The 16536-nt window shown below is 36.5% G+C and overlaps 1 protein-coding gene across 1 annotated transcript; it reads left to right on the forward strand.

The window, feature by feature from the left end:
- The first annotated feature begins 2201 nt into the window (after positions 1-2201).
- ppp1r14ab (protein phosphatase 1, regulatory (inhibitor) subunit 14Ab) lies at positions 2202-14426 on the forward strand. Its single transcript, XM_017490322.3, has 4 exons — positions 2202-2562; positions 10156-10236; positions 10346-10378; positions 12109-14426. Exons 1-4 carry the CDS (start codon positions 2365-2367, stop codon positions 12241-12243), a joined length of 447 nt encoding a protein of 148 aa, XP_017345811.1. The 5' UTR covers positions 2202-2364; the 3' UTR covers positions 12244-14426.
- Positions 14427-16536: the final 2110 nt, after the last annotated feature.

Genomic DNA, 16536 nt, shown 5'->3' on the forward strand with positions numbered 1-16536 from the left:
TTTTTAATGAAATTCAGAGATTTTTGGTTTATATTTTCGGTTTATTGCAAGAAAAATCAGTTTTAGAAATAGAATGTGTTTTAATGCGAGTCCTAGTTGTAGTTTCATTCTTTGTAAAGTTTATAAAGGAAACTGGCATATATGAAGATGATGAACACAGTTTTTTTTTAACGTCACCACATGAATTTTAAAAAGGACTATTTTTTTTATTTATATACATTATTCCACCACAGCATCGCTGGGTCACTAAAATGTCGACTCTGATTGGTCAAAGCTCTTCAGTGACAAGCCATTCTCACTCACTCACATTCTGAAGATTGCCCACAAGGGGGAGCCAGCGTAGCCTCAACAGGGAGCATAACGGTCAGCACTGATTAAAATGTTTCATTTATCACAAGCTGGGTCTGTCTGATCCTATTAAAGGCAACATGGCACATTTTAATTGTTTATCTCTTGGATTTCTAAGGTCCGTTCACTATGCACGTTCATTATACGATTATATTATACGAATGAATATTTCTTCTTTTTTGCAGGTGTTTTTTAGATTGTGATGAATGAACCATTTTATGCAACATAATATGATCCTTTTAAGGGTGAAATTTGTTCAAACAAGACATGTTTTCCTAATTCTTACAAAAAAAAAGAAGCAGCTAAAATAAAGTGAATTCAGTTTTCTTGCCGTTAATAAAACATACTGTATAGCCCAACACATGATACATTTCCTAGGGTTGACTAATTCTAAATAAGCATAGCAAGACTGACTGAGAGCAATTTCATCCTCTTTGATAGATTTAAAACATAATTTATTTGTAGCATGTTTATTTACTGCTTCAGTAAAGAATTCAATAATAAGATTTTGGGGAAAAAACCCTCATCAACATATTCTAAATTAAATTGACTAAAATTAAAGTAAAACTGGCTGAAACTGAAGTCTGGCCTGAGTAATATTCTATAATTAATTTATTATAGGAATAATAACAATAGCAGAGCTTAGAAATTTGTCAATATTTTCCAAATTCATAACCAATAATTTCTCTAATTAATTATGAACCGATAGAAGTAAAAATCGCAGTAGCAGCCACCACTAAAAGGTAAGAAACATTTTATCATTTATTTGTTGCAGTAGCAGCATAACACCAGATTTGGAGAAAAAAAAACACAAAACACAAAACATTGACAATATATGGACTTAGTATGCAAAATAAAAAATCTATGCAGTACTGAGAAGAAGGCTTACTACAACTACTAAATAGTAGGCTTGACCATCATACCCACATGTGCCTGTTGAACATCCCATTCCAAAATCATGGGCATATGCATCTGGTCACCCATTTGCTGCTACAACAGCCTCCACTCGAAGGCTTTCCACTAGTTATTGCAGCATGGCTGTGAGGATTTAAACCCATTCAGCCACACGAGCATTAATGAGGTCAGGTACTGATGTTTGCTGAGGAAGCCTGGTGTGCAGTCTGTAATCCAATTCATCCTAAAGGTGTTCAGTGGGATTGAGGCAAGTGCAGACTACTCAAGTTCTTCCACACCAACCTTGTCAAACCATGTCTTCATGGACCTCACTTTGTACACAGGGGCATTATCATGCTGGAACAGATTTGGTTCCAGTGAAGGAAAATCGTAACGCAACAGTATGCAAAGACATCCTATACAATTGTGCATCCATCTTTGTGGCAAAAGTTTGGGGAAGAACCACATATGGGTGCAATGGTCAGGTATCTACATATGTTTGGACAATCTTCCGGTTTTATGCTGACCACACCCACTTATATGAGGTTACATGAATTAATGTTATTTAATGTTCTATCAAAAAAAGTTCCACTGTGAGGTTTGATTAATATAAGCTTTGACTTTCACAATGCCAAGTTTAACTGTCCCAATTCACCTGATGTCCCAATATACCTGAATTCACCCTGGCTTTGTGCAAAGAGTATAAATGTGTATTTAAATTTTTATGACTTTTTATAGTACTCCACATGGCACTATATGATATGTGCAATAAGGTGGAACAGCGAATAGGAATATAAAAAATAGAGAAGGTCCTGGCTGTAGCCTGCAGAACGGGGCGGGGCTACATGTGTCGCTCTGCCCATAAGAGTTAAGGGTTAGGCGTCGACGTCATTATATTTCCATTAACCAATGAGACAAATTGTGGGCGGAGCGACACATGTAGCCCCGCCAAAAGTGCAGCCCCGCCCGGTTCTGCCGGCTACAGCCAGGACTTTCACGATACACTTGAGGTAACGAGCTGAACCGGTAAACCGGCAGCACTGTACCCGTGTGCTTCTCCAGTGCACGCGCTTCCGGCACACAGCTACAGTCATACTTAACCATCAGAGTGCAAACCGAGACATGGCTGCGAATCGGGTGGGAAGACGGCATAACAGCAAAGTGCATTCACCGAGCAGAGGTTCGGGTCGGGAATCAGGACTGAGTGTGCAGAAGAGACAAGCCCGAGTTACAGTGAAATATAACAGAAAGGAGCTGCAGAGGCGTCTGGATGTGGAGAAGTGGATAGACACGGGGCTAGACGAGCTCTACTTGGGAAGGGTGAGTACTGCGTGGGGGACAATTAAGCTCAAGCCATTTTCATTTAATTGCATTTTTTTTATGTCTCTGTAAAATATTTAATATTAAGCTAATGCGGATTTGAACCTGTGATTGAACTCATGGGCAAGTTCCAAGAAGAATGGTGACCTCTCAGGAACTTGAATCATTTCTGAACTGTAATTTCACAGATATGCTTTACTCCCTACATCTACAGTGTATGTCTCATATGAGAACTTATCAAACCACATTGTGTGTTTGTGTGTGTGTGTGTGTGTGTGAGTGAGTGTGGGAGTGTGGCGTAGAACTCCCACTATAATAATGATCCACGTGGAAATGAATGGCGTCTATAATATTATAATAAAATGGTGTGTGTTGCACAATATGAAGTGGATTATTTATCCATCCGCTACGCTTGAGGGCTTGTGGCATGTTTGATCAAGTACGAAATGATTAGCTCTTTTAGGATATGTCAATTCTGAAACACAGGAAGGACCTGAATCCTATAATTTATTGTTTATGTAATGCAAAGTGTACAAAATAGCTTTCACATTCAGCCTGAGTTTGTAAGCTCAGTGACAAGAACCTTTGGTGTTGGTTTGATTTAGCTGATAATATAAAAGTTGATAATGCAGTTGGGCAGGCTGTTTATAGCGGCTTGATTTCTAGAATGCTTATATATTTATATAATTAGTTATGTTTAAAAAAAATATTGGACAACACTGGACAGTTTCCAAGTGTCCATCCTTACTCCAGCGATAAATACTTACTACATATAAACAGCAAATGCATTACAGTCACCAATGAAGTGTAGTGTAGTTTTAACTAAAGATCGAGAGCCTGACATAAACCTGTAGAACATAAGAAAGGTGGAGCACAGTAGTTACTACTGGAAATGTGGACTGACTGCATAGTAATGCTATGAATGTTTTGGCATCGCAGAATATAAAATGTCTGCTCACATTTGCAATACTCTCAGTACTGTAAATCTGTCTACTAGCAGTACTTTATCACCTGCTAAAGTGGATTTCGTGTAAATGGATGTTCCTGATATGATACAGTCATTGACCTTATTTCTCGCTATTGAAGTACAGTGTGTAGATTCAGCTCTAAGTTTTAGTTGAGTTTACATTACCAAAGGGAAATGAAGGCAATATAGTAGCTGAAGAACACAGGACATTAAAATGCAGATAGTTACACATGTTCATAGGTACACATAGTGTAAAGAGCTCAGTGCCCAAGAAAGACAAAGTGTACCAAAAGTGCAGGTGTTTACATTCAGTGTGTAGGATGTGAGTTACTGGGTTTAATGTGAGCTCAAAGAACATTTACAAAAACAATCAGTGCAAACTCAAGTGGTGTTTTGTATGGAAAGGGTAATTGTGGGTAATTATTTGTATAAGATTCCCATTCTTGAAGTATCATTTGTAATTAACCCCCCTCAGTTTATTAAGGATCGAATAAAAACACAAATGAGCACGTGTACCCCCTACAAGCACGGTATTTATCCTGGCAATTTCAATCAAATTGCTGGAACAAAACAATAATGGCCTTGGAGCCACACCTGCTCTGTAGCGACCTTAATACAGATTCATGTTCACTAAACAGATGCCTTTGACATAACAGCATGAAGGTAATCTGATAGTTGCTATGCACTGTACAGTTAGTTGCAAAAACTGATGTCATAGAACCCAGGTGAAAAAACTTACCACAACACAATCATGCCTAAATGACCATAGCTGTTGGTCTGCAATGCTAAAGAACAAACAGAGGCTGTAATCAGACTCCCGTTTGCAACCCCCTTCATTTCCGGAAAAGACCATAACCTCAACACTACTGGAGCTGGATAGCCTGGTCTCAATGCTAATGATTCTGGGATTCTGGGATTGATTGATCGCTATCTCCTGGGGTGTTCCTCGTGAGTAAAGTGTTGGGGGCTGGGGATGTAAAGTGTCCCATATGTCAGTGTAGCACACAAAGAAAGCCTTGGTGAATCAGCATCCCCCCTCTGTCCCGCTACACCACTACCCCTAAGCTTAAATACTGAGCATCACTTGCTCCATTAATTAGAGCCATTAGACTTATGCTGCTCCATTGAGAGACTCATTGATAGTCCAGATTAACAAGACAGATTGTTATGTTAGGCTTAATCCCACAATATACAAGATATACTGAGAACAATGATGAGAGCTAAAGCTGTCGTACATGTTAATAAAAGTTTTAAAAGATGTGAGGATTTAACACCGAGCCAAACAAGCATCTTGATTGGAGATTAAGAATTTTCCTTTATTGTTTTTTTGAAAGCAATGAATTTTGATTCAAATAGGTTTGAATTGGCTTTGATCAACTGGAAATATAGATTTTATTGACTGGTAAAATCTGACTAGTCAGTGAAAATATATTTTTACACAGTAATAACTGAGAAATGCAGCAGACATGGTGCCAACTAGCCACCTAAATACTGAACTATTGAATACTGACCTTTTATTGAGTTTTTATGTACTGTATTGGAGTAAAGCATGTGCCCTAGCTGTTGTTTTTGATAAATAATGACCTCTGTCTGGCCAGATGTCTGACTGGTTGAACCAAATGGTTCAGCCAGTCCCATGGGTATATGAAGTGAAAATGGCTTTTTTAAAGCATGTTGCCCTTTGTGCTGAGCAACAGTAATAAAGTGCTCTGTGCTCATGGTGAGGGCGAGACATCAAATACAAGCAAGTGAATACAGACATTAAATGTAGGATATAGACAGTGAGAGAGAGGAAATATCTCATTCAGCTCACTGTTAAAATATTCAAACACTGGCTCCACACTGGCTACAAAATCTGGCATGGGGGGAGACTATAGTGTGATGACCACAGAGTAGGTCAAAGCACATATAGTATATAGTATGAATATGAATATAGTGATTTATCACATGTATATGATGTCTTTTCAAAGGCATGATGTATTACTAAAAATGCTTGGGATTTGAGTCACAGTTATAAGACAGATGATGAGATGATGACAGCTGATGATGTTTAAAGGACTATCTCTCTGATGATATTTCTTGACTCTGTATCACCAGTTAGTCCTAGTGTAACATATTGTATATGAGTAATATTACGCTACTAAATTTGCTTAAGTCCTATGCAAATGCATGAATTTGTACAGGAAAAGCACAACTAGTTTCATAAGCAGAATATTTTTTACAGGTGCACAGCTATTTTCAAATGATACTAGAAACTAGAAAAAAGCTGGAGCTCTCAAATTTGGAGAAGAAAGGAAAAAATTTAACCCAGTAAAACATGTCACTGGCCTGGAATTAATGACTAAATGATGCCCTGGAGGGTCTGTTATAGACGCAGTACTAATGCTTACAGAAAGTGCCACTGCTTATTCCCTTCACTTGATGTGCAGTAAGCCACACTGGCCTGGACTGGTATATATGGTCATTTACACAAATTAAGACTAATATTTTGAAGTCACATAATAGGATTTCAATTTCAAGATCATTTTATTTTAGCTCTGTTTTTCAGGTTACATTTGAAATTCAACGTAGTTTTAGCTCATTATTAGTATAGTGGATTCTGCTAGTTTTTATATATACAGTGTACGTATTTTATTTAATTTGAGTCTTTTTCATATGAGTATATCTTTTATTTTTAGTTTTAGTTTTGGTTGTAGTTTTAGTCATTTCCTTTCCCTTGACAGACCCAGTCCAGGTGCACTTTTTCAGTTGCTGGGTTTTGCCCTTTGATTTCTGAGAAGAAGTGTGTGATGTTATTAGAAAACAACACATTTTTCTGCAAAAGCTTTACATTCAAAATATTCCCACAGAGCATTCAGTGTCTTCCCTCCAGCTGTCATTTTTCACACAGAACTAGAGCTAGAAAATACAAATTCACTTAATTCATTTATGATTTTCAAACTTTTTGTTTAGATTTCTAGTTCTTAGTTTTAGTTATATATGTTTAGAGTATTATTATATTTCAGTTTGTTTGTTTATATTTCAACTGTAATATCCTTTCTTGATACGGAAATATACTAATGCCCAAAGCTTAGTTCTCTTTCTCTAGGTCACTTTTATGTGACTTAGATGACATACACTGTACACAATATGTAATGCTGTGAGAAAAAGTTTGACCCTTTGGAAGCATGATAAAATTTGTGTAGACGTGGCCATAAATTCTTTACAGAGCATTTTCAGTAGCATTTAGAGTTAAAAGAAAGGTCACCGACGCCCCAGTAGGGGATTCTGCTTGGATCTTTCTCTGACTGACCTTTCAGTGGTGACATTAGTTTCAAAATAGTTTAAGTAGTCTCTCAGCATCCTGTGGCTCTCAGTAACCTTATTATAAACCTGAGAGGTGGCCCATAATGCATGAGAACTTACTTAGATAACCTTTGCTTGATAACAAATCAAGAAACTACCAAACAAAAACATTAGTATACACAACCCCAATTCCAAAAAAGTTGGGACGCTGTGTAAAATGTAAATAAAAACAGAATGCAGTGATTTGCAAATCTCATAAACCCATTCACAATACAACATAGAAAACATATCAAATGTTTAAACTGAGTAAATGTACCATTTTAAGAAAAAAATGAGGTCATTTTGAATTTGATGGCCACAACACGTCTCAAAAAAGTTGGGACGAGGCAACAAAAGGCTGGAAAAGTAAGTGTTGCTAAAAATAAACAGCTGGAGGAACATTTTGCAATCAATTAGGTTAATTGGCAACCGGTCTTTAACATGATTGAGTATAAAAAGAGTATCTTAGAGAGGCAGAGTCTCTCAGAAGTGAACATGGGATGGAATCTGGATGGAAGCATATGTTGCTCTAAAACCTGTATATACTAGCATCCAAAGAGCAAATCATTGATTTGCTAGCTATAACAGATCTAAAATGCTTAGTGTATTAGAGTAATAGCATGATGATTTCAAACAATGATCAGACTGAATCATAGTTATCAGGAGATTAATCATATAAGTCATGAGATTAATCATATAATCATATAATCACACAATCATATACTTGTGTGTATGCACAAGTATCCTAATGACTCCTCATTTTAGTGATTAATTGATAATTGTACATTCCTACAGTTTCAGTAGCGTAAAATAAAGTTAACATAATTTCAGGTAGTGACTTCATGGAAAGTGTCACTTAGGGCTGGGCAATATAGCTATACATAATATTGAGCTCATGAAAAATTATGTCACAACACGCTGTTCTGAGTAGAGGTTGACCGATTGATCGGTTTTGTTGATTAATAGTCACTGTTAACAGATTGCTAGAACTATCGTTATCTGCAAAAATCCAAGCTGATAGTTTTTCCTGGTTGTGTCCTTTGCGTTAGCGGCTGAGAAGTGTCTGCTGTCATTATACAGTACGAGAGCAGCCTCTAGAAATAAAAACTTTTAAAACTCAATTTTGTTGTGTTATTTTTTAATTGTTGTCTGGAGTGTTACTTTTTGGTCCAGTTTGGATGCATATATTTTATTTACTTTAATATTTATTATTATTTAATATATATCAATATTTGTGTGTGTGTGTGTATATATATATATATATATTTAAGTACAGTACATTTTCATGGTATAGTCACTACTGTTGATTTTTGCAATAAAGTTTTATTTTTCATTCATTATCGGTTTTAAAAACTAGGCCTATTAGTTGATTAATCTGTTATTGGCAGGTACTGCCCAACTTAGTTAACGGTAAAATCCACTATCAGGCGACCTCTAGCTCTGAGATACCGCAGGTATCGTAAGCTCTTCTAACTTTTTTGAAAATATCAGTTGTCAGCTCTGATGGGAAGCAGCTGATTTCATATTATAATTTGGTACTAAACCTTTAAAATTGTTACATGTATTTTTTAATTATTATTAAAAATTTATTTTAATTATTCGACTGTATTAATTTGGCCCTGCGATGGATTGGCACCCTGTCCAGGGTGTACCCCGCCTTGTGCCCGATGTTCCCTGGGATAGGCTCCAGGTTCCCCCTTGACTCTGAAGGAAGGATAAGTGGTATAGTGCTATAAGATGGATGGATGGATGGATGTATTGATTTGATCCTTTTCAGTTTAAAGTCAATTATATTTGTAGACATTGTAAACGTAAAAGTTTAGTTTGTTAGCAAGCCTATATATATATATATATATATATATATATATATATATATATATATATATATATATATACACACACACACAAACACACATTTATATATAGTGATACATATTGTGTATTTTAGAAATGTCTTCACATATCATGATATGATATTTTTGTTATATTGCCCACCCCAGGTGTGACTCATTATTCTTTAAATTACCAGTTTCACAAAATTTTCTTTTGGCATCAAGCAGTGCATAGGGTGCTATTTTTCTCCTCAGTACCAAGAGTTTTGGTTGGAAAAGTGCTCACTCGTGTGATGTAAATAGTCCTACCCACCGGGTGATACTTGGCTGGTTTGTTCTTGCTATATTCCTGGGAGCAAGGGAAACGAGATGCAGGTTTGACATGCATGAATGATTTGCCGAAATGGAAATCATACTTAGCCTACTTCAGAGTTGAGCAATACTGGAGCAGTCACTATAGAAGTGAGCTTTAAAACCAAACAAAGGTGTGCACAGTCACAAGAACACATGCATTCAACTGAAATGCAGGACAAACAATCTAATCTGTTATTATCGTGTATAAACTAACCAACCTTGAAATCGGTCAGTATCTCTGTTGACCTTTCAGCAAATCATGCAATATTTACAGCTTAGAAAACTGCTCCATGTGTGCCTTCAAGAAGGGTGGAGTATGCATATCTCTATTTGCCTTACGGAGATTTTATAAAGCTGTGGTAATGTGGTGCAGCTGTGGGATTGAGCAGTAGGATAATGGTGTTCTGCAGGCTCAGTCACTGTATTTTGAGACTTGTGCACTGCTTACGTAACTGTCCTCATAAGGCTAACCTTCCTTGACAGCTTTAGAAGGCATGCATGGCTCTGATGTGATGGGCAGTAAAAGGACATTACTTTTTTAATACACGTCATTGAGAGTGACTTACAAATTAGTGAATACACTATTCACGAAGGCACAGTAATGAGGCCATTTAGTTTAATTTATAGTATACATTTAGGATATAAACATTTATTCTGTTTTATTTATTTATTCTGAGACCTATGTTATCTCGAACATACCGTATGCACTATTTACAAAGACAATATAAAGGCAATATAAAGATAGTCTTTCCAAACATGCTACTCCACGTTCGTTCTTGCATCAAATCTAATCCAATTATTAGAAATAATCTACTAGCAATTCCTAATATTAATTATTTAATCCAGTTAAATATTTAAGTATTTAAATTAATTTCCCTGCCCATGTACACTTTACATTGACCGTACCTCTACATGAGAATATGAATTGAATATAACTAAAATTGTGTTTAGTTGAGGTTTTAAAACAGAAAACATTAAAACAGTAAACAGTTTCTTGTTTCAGTGGATGAGACAGAGTGATGATAAAGAAAAATGCCACTCACACTGACCCTGTGGCAACAGGAAACTACTGCATGATGTTGGAGTGTCACTGTGAATCTTTGTCTCTCACTGCAGGAAGAGCACATGCCAGAGGAGGTGAATATTGATGAGCTTTTGGACCTGCAGAGTGATGAGGAGAGGACCAAAAGGCTCCAGGTACAACTTTGTTCAACTGACAGTACTGATTGAAAAACCTAATTGAAAAAATCACCTAATCTGTCAGTTTAATTCTTTTCTTTTCTTTCTTTTTTTTTTTTTTTTACAGGATATTCTCCATTCCTGTAATACTAACACAGAAGTAAGTAACTGTTTTCTGTGTGATACATTTTCTCATTCTATCAGTCTGGCAGTAACAGACACGTCCTGTTACGACAGTATGTTGTAGATAACAAAACTGGCCAGTGTTTTTCTGTACAGCGCCACCAGTACACAATATGTCCTACTGTAATCCACTACACACACACACATACACACAAACAAAGATACAAAGTCCAGCACTAAACGTTGATCTAAAACGTTGATGACTTTTATATATCAAATTTTCCCACAAGATTATTCAGAAAGCATAAACTATTCGTATGTTTATATACTGTAGTATGTTCTGTTGCATGTATTTCCGTATAATTTTTTTTTTGCATTCAAAAATTATAATTTTGTCTGTGTATAATTGATCATTTGACATTCTAGAATCCCAATTTTAGTCAAACCCCAATTTCTTTTTGCTGACATTTTTGGATGTTTGGCAGAATTCAGCCACAGCAATATCCAATGGTGGTTTCCCAGATCATATAATATATTTTCTTAGACGAGTTCCATTTCTGGTTCAGACTGTGGTCCTGTCACTGCTTCATTGAGTGCAGAAGGAAGTCATGAAATAATTACCATAATCATATCCTGCAGTTTATGGATAAACTTATGTTGAACTTAAAGTTGAAGTTTATTCAGCTGGAATAGGGGTGTTTTTGCAGCATTAGCTCATGACCATAGATTTTGGTGGGGCAAGACATTAATAATTACATAGCCTTAAACTACATTAAGGAGAGAGGTTATCACACTTGATTTATGCTTTAGGCTACTGACTATTGCATTTTTAGAGTAACCCTGTAATAGGCAGTTGAGAATCGACAGCATACAGTAATCAAGATTACAGTCTAGCAGTTCATTTCGAGTGCTTTTAGATGTACCCTTTTTCAACTGGGCTTGATACAGCAGGTTTGTTTCCCATCACAGTGTATGAGGTGCACACAGAAGACGTAATATCCTGAACCAGGGTTGCCAGGTTTTACCAGCATTTCAGCCCAACTATCTCAAAAACCACACTGAAAATTCAGATATTGGAAAAGGGACACAACATTTTGTTCTTTATTTTCCCCTTAGTCTTTGTATGAGAAAAGAGGGTCACCATGCTGCACAAACATTTCTTCTAATGTATTATCCACAAAGCTCCCCTTTCCCAATCATTCCAACATAACTTACAATAGAAATGGTTCTGTACATCATAGACACACTGTATGCCCTTACATTTAGCTTTTGTTTGGCTTTGGAAATGTATTCAATTTAATTATTATTATTTGCTATATAAAAAAAAAAAACAATTTTGGTGGCCACAGAGTATTTTTAAACTACCCTAATTTGGCGTAAAAAATGCTACTAGATTTTAACTGATGTTCATAGATTGAGCATGTGGGAAGCGTGATTTGTGCCCCAATGGGCCTCTATTAGCACCTGTGGCAGTTCCCATTTTTTACCATGATGGAACTAAATGGGGCAGTGAACACACTGCTACAAATGCTAGTAAAGCAGTGTAACATTGGCTTGTATCTGTAAAATAGCAACCTAAAAAAAAATCATTGGTCACTTAAAAGAGTGTAATTAATACTTTATGCTGATAGGTAAAACAAAAATAGTGCCTACATGATTATTGCCGACTGAGTAAGAAAACGTGCCATGTCCTTAAACTGTTTCCTAGCATTACATTGTGTTTCGCTCTTTTTTTTTTTCATCTCAGGTATTTTTTTTTCATCTCAGGTATTTATTAAGGAGCTGGTCCTGAAGCTTCATGGGCTTCAGAAACAGGAAGACCTCCACAATGACGGCATTGAGCATCCTCAGCTCCACATCTTCCCAGATCGCCAAAACTCTGCCAATTCTGAAATACTTTAAGATGCACTGACACTGCACCCTGCTTGTATGGACAGACCATTTTCTGTTTAACCCAACCACTGAAACACTGCTGTTTAGTTTTAGTGTTGTAATTTTAACCGAGACCTGAACTGAAATGCATGATCATCCAGAAAGATCTAATTCAGCACTCAAACAGACACACACATCTATTTATTGGCTTTTAACATGACAATTAATGCCTGGTTGTATAAACCAAGTTTCACAAGTAAATAAGAATGAGATTATTTATTTATTTTTTTTTATTTTTTTTTATGAGCAGTTTTCAGCTTTTTTCTAGTAAATGTTGAAGGTTTAGGTGGTTTGTACACACTTTCTTCATGTGGTCCCTATATGAGTTGTGAGACTTTTCCGCTTCTTGTGGTAACCACTGTAGTTTCTATGCCATGTGGGACCTTTGGTTTTGTAAAATCAAACTATATCATATGAGACCATGGAATTCTAGGTGTCTTATTTTGAATGCATAAATCAGTTATAAATATATATAATTTATAAATGTTAATTACATGCAAATTAATATAAGTATGTGAGAAGGTTTCATGCAAAAATATCAACTAATTAATGTTTGACCTTATTGGTAGTCAAAACTTTATGGCTCAACATTTTAAAATGATAGAAATGTTACATAGACCCTTATCATTTCAAGCTCTTGAATGGCTCTTGTCATAATGTAATGTAATTTTCATAATGTAATGTTTTAAGTTGTACAATCCATAAGCATATCCTGTGTTGAAGTGACTCTGTGCTCACCTGAGATTTTGACTCAAAAGGAAACTGTAGGTGCTGGTTCGATCATGGTGATTTTACTGTACAAGACCAAAGATTTTTATTTAATATGTTTCATTTGAATGTGTATTTAAAGTCTTTATGACGACTTTGTTTGTTCTGATTGTTTTATCATTATTACTATTTCATTCCCCTTCAGTAGACTATCACAGGAACACTGGGAACAAAGCAGATTATGAGGCATTTAGAGTAACCAGTCCACCTTCCAACCTGTTTTTTCGGAGGGAGGAAACCAGAGACCCCAGAGGAAAGCCATTTGAAGGAACATGTGAGAACATGTGATCTTTCACACAGGCAATCAACTGGAGCTGTGAGCCGTTATTATTAATATTATTTTTCAAGAAGAGGCAAAGGAAATCATACCGTTTCCATCCATCCATTTTCTATACCGCTTATCCTACCGGGTCACGGGGAACCTGGAGCCTATCCATAGGGTTCATACCGTTTCATTAAATGGAATATGATTTACATGCATTTTAAGCTGATCAATATCAGTGTTACATTTTAATTCACATACACATGTACAATACATCTGAATTTTTACTTATATATTTACACAAAGCTCTGATGAAGGCTTGGTTTCTTAATGAAGTCATGAGGTATTAATTTATTGGCTGCTGCTACTTCTACATAAAAAGCTGCTTGAGATCACACTTATATCAACATATATACTAATCATCCAATCATGTAGCAGTAGAACCATGCATAAAATCATGCTTCAGTTAATGTTCACATTAAACATCAGAATGGGGAACAAATGTGATTATTGGGGGAAAAAACATTGCCTGGTCTTTTTCCAATCTTTTTAACTTTAGCCTCAAATTCCTGTTCTTGGCTAACAGGAGAGGAACCCAGTATTATCTTCAGCATGCTTTGCATTCTGAACTGCTCACCATGGTTGTAAAGAGTAATTATTTGAGTTTCTATAGCCGTCCTGTCAGGTCGAACCTGTCTGGTGATTCTGCTTTGAGCTCTCTCTGTTGTGTGTGAAAATCTCAGGAGATCAGCAGGTTCTGAAATAATCATACTAACCTGTCTAGCACCAACAGCCATGTCATGTTAAGTCACTGACATCACATTTCCCTCCCATGTATGATGTGAAGATTATCTAAAGTTCTTGATTGCACAAATATTTAATTACTAATTGATGAGACCAGCTTTTGGTTTTCGGAATAAAATTACACGTGAGATTTGTCTTTGTTATTTTATGTTTTAGGATCATAGCATTACTCAATCTGTTTTGCTGTAACATCCTCAGGATTCTACTTACTTTATTAGTCTCTTATAAAAGGTTCATTTTAGATAATGTAAATTTGTTATGTGTGTACTTGTTAAAACTGTCAGACGTTTCTGTTTTAAATAAAAGAGTTTAAATATCAGTTTATGATTTGTAGAATGTCCACGAATCCTCTAAGAAAAAATGCTTTGAATATATGAATTGTTTTTGACAGTCTTCTTTCATACTTTCTTTATGGCAAATCATTATATCAGTGAGATTTTACAAAGATGGTCGTTTGAAACACTTATGCTATTTATATAAAGGCATGCACTTGTTATTAAGATATGGCTTATAATAATACAAATTATAATACAGCTCTTACTGTCCTACGGTTTCTTAGTGAATCAGCAGAGGGCACCAAAGGTACAAAATCTCTCTTAAGAAATTAGATGTCCCACATATTTATTGTATTACACACATTATGGAACATGTTTGACTTCATGAAGTTTTGTTTCACCCCTTCTGATCACCAGGGGCTGAGACTGTTACCTGGATACCTTGTGGTAGCAACCTTGCTGCTAAGTGGGCAGCACTGTACTGTACACCTTTTTTCTACATGATTGGCATCACCCTTAGCAAGTAGTGAGCGTGCTGTTATCTCTGAGCACCTTCCCAGTCGGGTCTAAGGTGGGAAGGTTCCGCATTGCTAGTCATAGAGTCAGTTACATATACAGTGGCTTTGGAAAGTATTCAGACTCCCTCAGTGTATGCATTATCATGTTATACATTTAATTTGAAAGGGATTAAATAGACTTTTTTGGCCATCAGTCTGCACAAAATAAACGAAATACCCATACTGAAATGATTTAAGATAAGTATCCAGACCCTTTATTCAGAACTTTGTAGAAGCATGAAGTCTTCTTGGATAAGTCTCTACAAGCTTTGCACATGTGGATTTGGGCTGTTTCTCCCATTCTTCCTGGCAAATCCTCTCAAGCGCAATCACATTGGATCGGGAGCATCTGCGAACTGCTGCCTTCAGGGCTCTCCACAGATGTTCTATGGGCTTCAAATCTGGGTTTGCTGAGAAATTCAACAAACAGTAACCCAAGCTTAGGATCAACCCAGGGACCCTGGACCATTGAGACAGCAATGTTACCCTCTGTGTCATCAGTATTTCTATTACACTAAGGTTTAAACTAGAACCCTTCAAGTACAATTTAAAGTAACATTTAAAATGAAATCATGTTAGGAGGCTAACTATCCTGGAGGTTAACTGGAAGTTAAAAGTGGACCCTGAAAGAACCAATTTGTAGTATGGGTTCATTTACACAACCTGGTTTCTGACAGGTTTCTGGATATTTTGAACCATTGCAAAGCAAAATTATTTATATTATTTAATATTATTAATCTGTGTAAAAATTTACATTCTTAGAGTTCAAATTTGTATTTACCACTGTGAAAGTTATTGTTAGAGTATTAAGCCATTATCATGAATAAGCCCAAGCTAATAATTAAAACTATATAGTCTGCTAAATCTTTCAAACAGAAAGCTATATTAATTCATATGAGGTCATGAATAAAAATAGCTCCCTGACATCCAGAGCACTGGATCTATAGATCTGTGGATCGAATACACCAATGTGTCTTACTGTGGAAAAACAAACAAAAGACCTCCTGTAAAGAAAGTGCAGGTGCACCCAGTGACCCTGGCTTTTAACCCACCTCCCAATCATGCTGTAGGCCAGTGGCTCATGTCAGGCCTATGTTGCCAGTGGGACAGTGGGAAAGCACCTTCAGACACAGGAGGCTTGCTTTGGGGACAATCGTCAACAAACACTTGGGCAAACAAAAGGGGTCTGAAACAGGCCAGAGGACTCCGAAACAATCTCCAGCTTTGCCTCCATTCAACTCTACTTCCCTCCACTGTATTACATTTAGGTTGGTAAGTCATCTTTAATGCAAACTTTCCTTATCCATCAAGGCCATTGGTGAGAGACAAAATAAATGTAAATAAACAAAATAAGAAAAACATGAAGCACTTTAAAAAGCAACCATTTGATGTATTTTTCCCTGTATTCCCAGACTAATTAGTATTATAAGACTGCCTAAACTGTCAGCGCCCTGGGGACAGTTGGGGGGGTTGGAGGGAGGGGGATTTGTTGGTTGGTAAGAAGGAAAGGGGATGGCCGGCTTCCTGAGGAAAAAGCATCAGCTTTGCACTGCAAAAAAACTCAGGAAGTGACCACAGCCACCCCCAGGCTCCCGTG

Source organism: Ictalurus punctatus, chromosome 17, assembly GCF_001660625.3.
Source record: "Ictalurus punctatus breed USDA103 chromosome 17, Coco_2.0, whole genome shotgun sequence".
Classification (NCBI taxonomy): domain Eukaryota; kingdom Metazoa; phylum Chordata; class Actinopteri; order Siluriformes; family Ictaluridae; genus Ictalurus; species Ictalurus punctatus.

What these genes read in the sequence shown, in the direction of transcription:
- ppp1r14ab (XM_017490322.3), top strand. Translation starts at nt 2,365, where the DNA reads ATGGCTGCGAATCGGGTGGGAAGACGGCATAACAGCAAAGTGCATTCA. An exon ending in AGAGGACCAAAAGGCTCCAG is followed by an intron (nt 10,237 to 10,345) that starts GTACAACTTTGT and finishes TTTTTTTTACAG; the next exon opens with GATATTCTCCATTCCTGTAA. An exon ending in CCTGTAATACTAACACAGAA is followed by an intron (nt 10,379 to 12,108) that starts GTAAGTAACTGT and finishes TTTTCATCTCAG; the next exon opens with GTATTTATTAAGGAGCTGGT.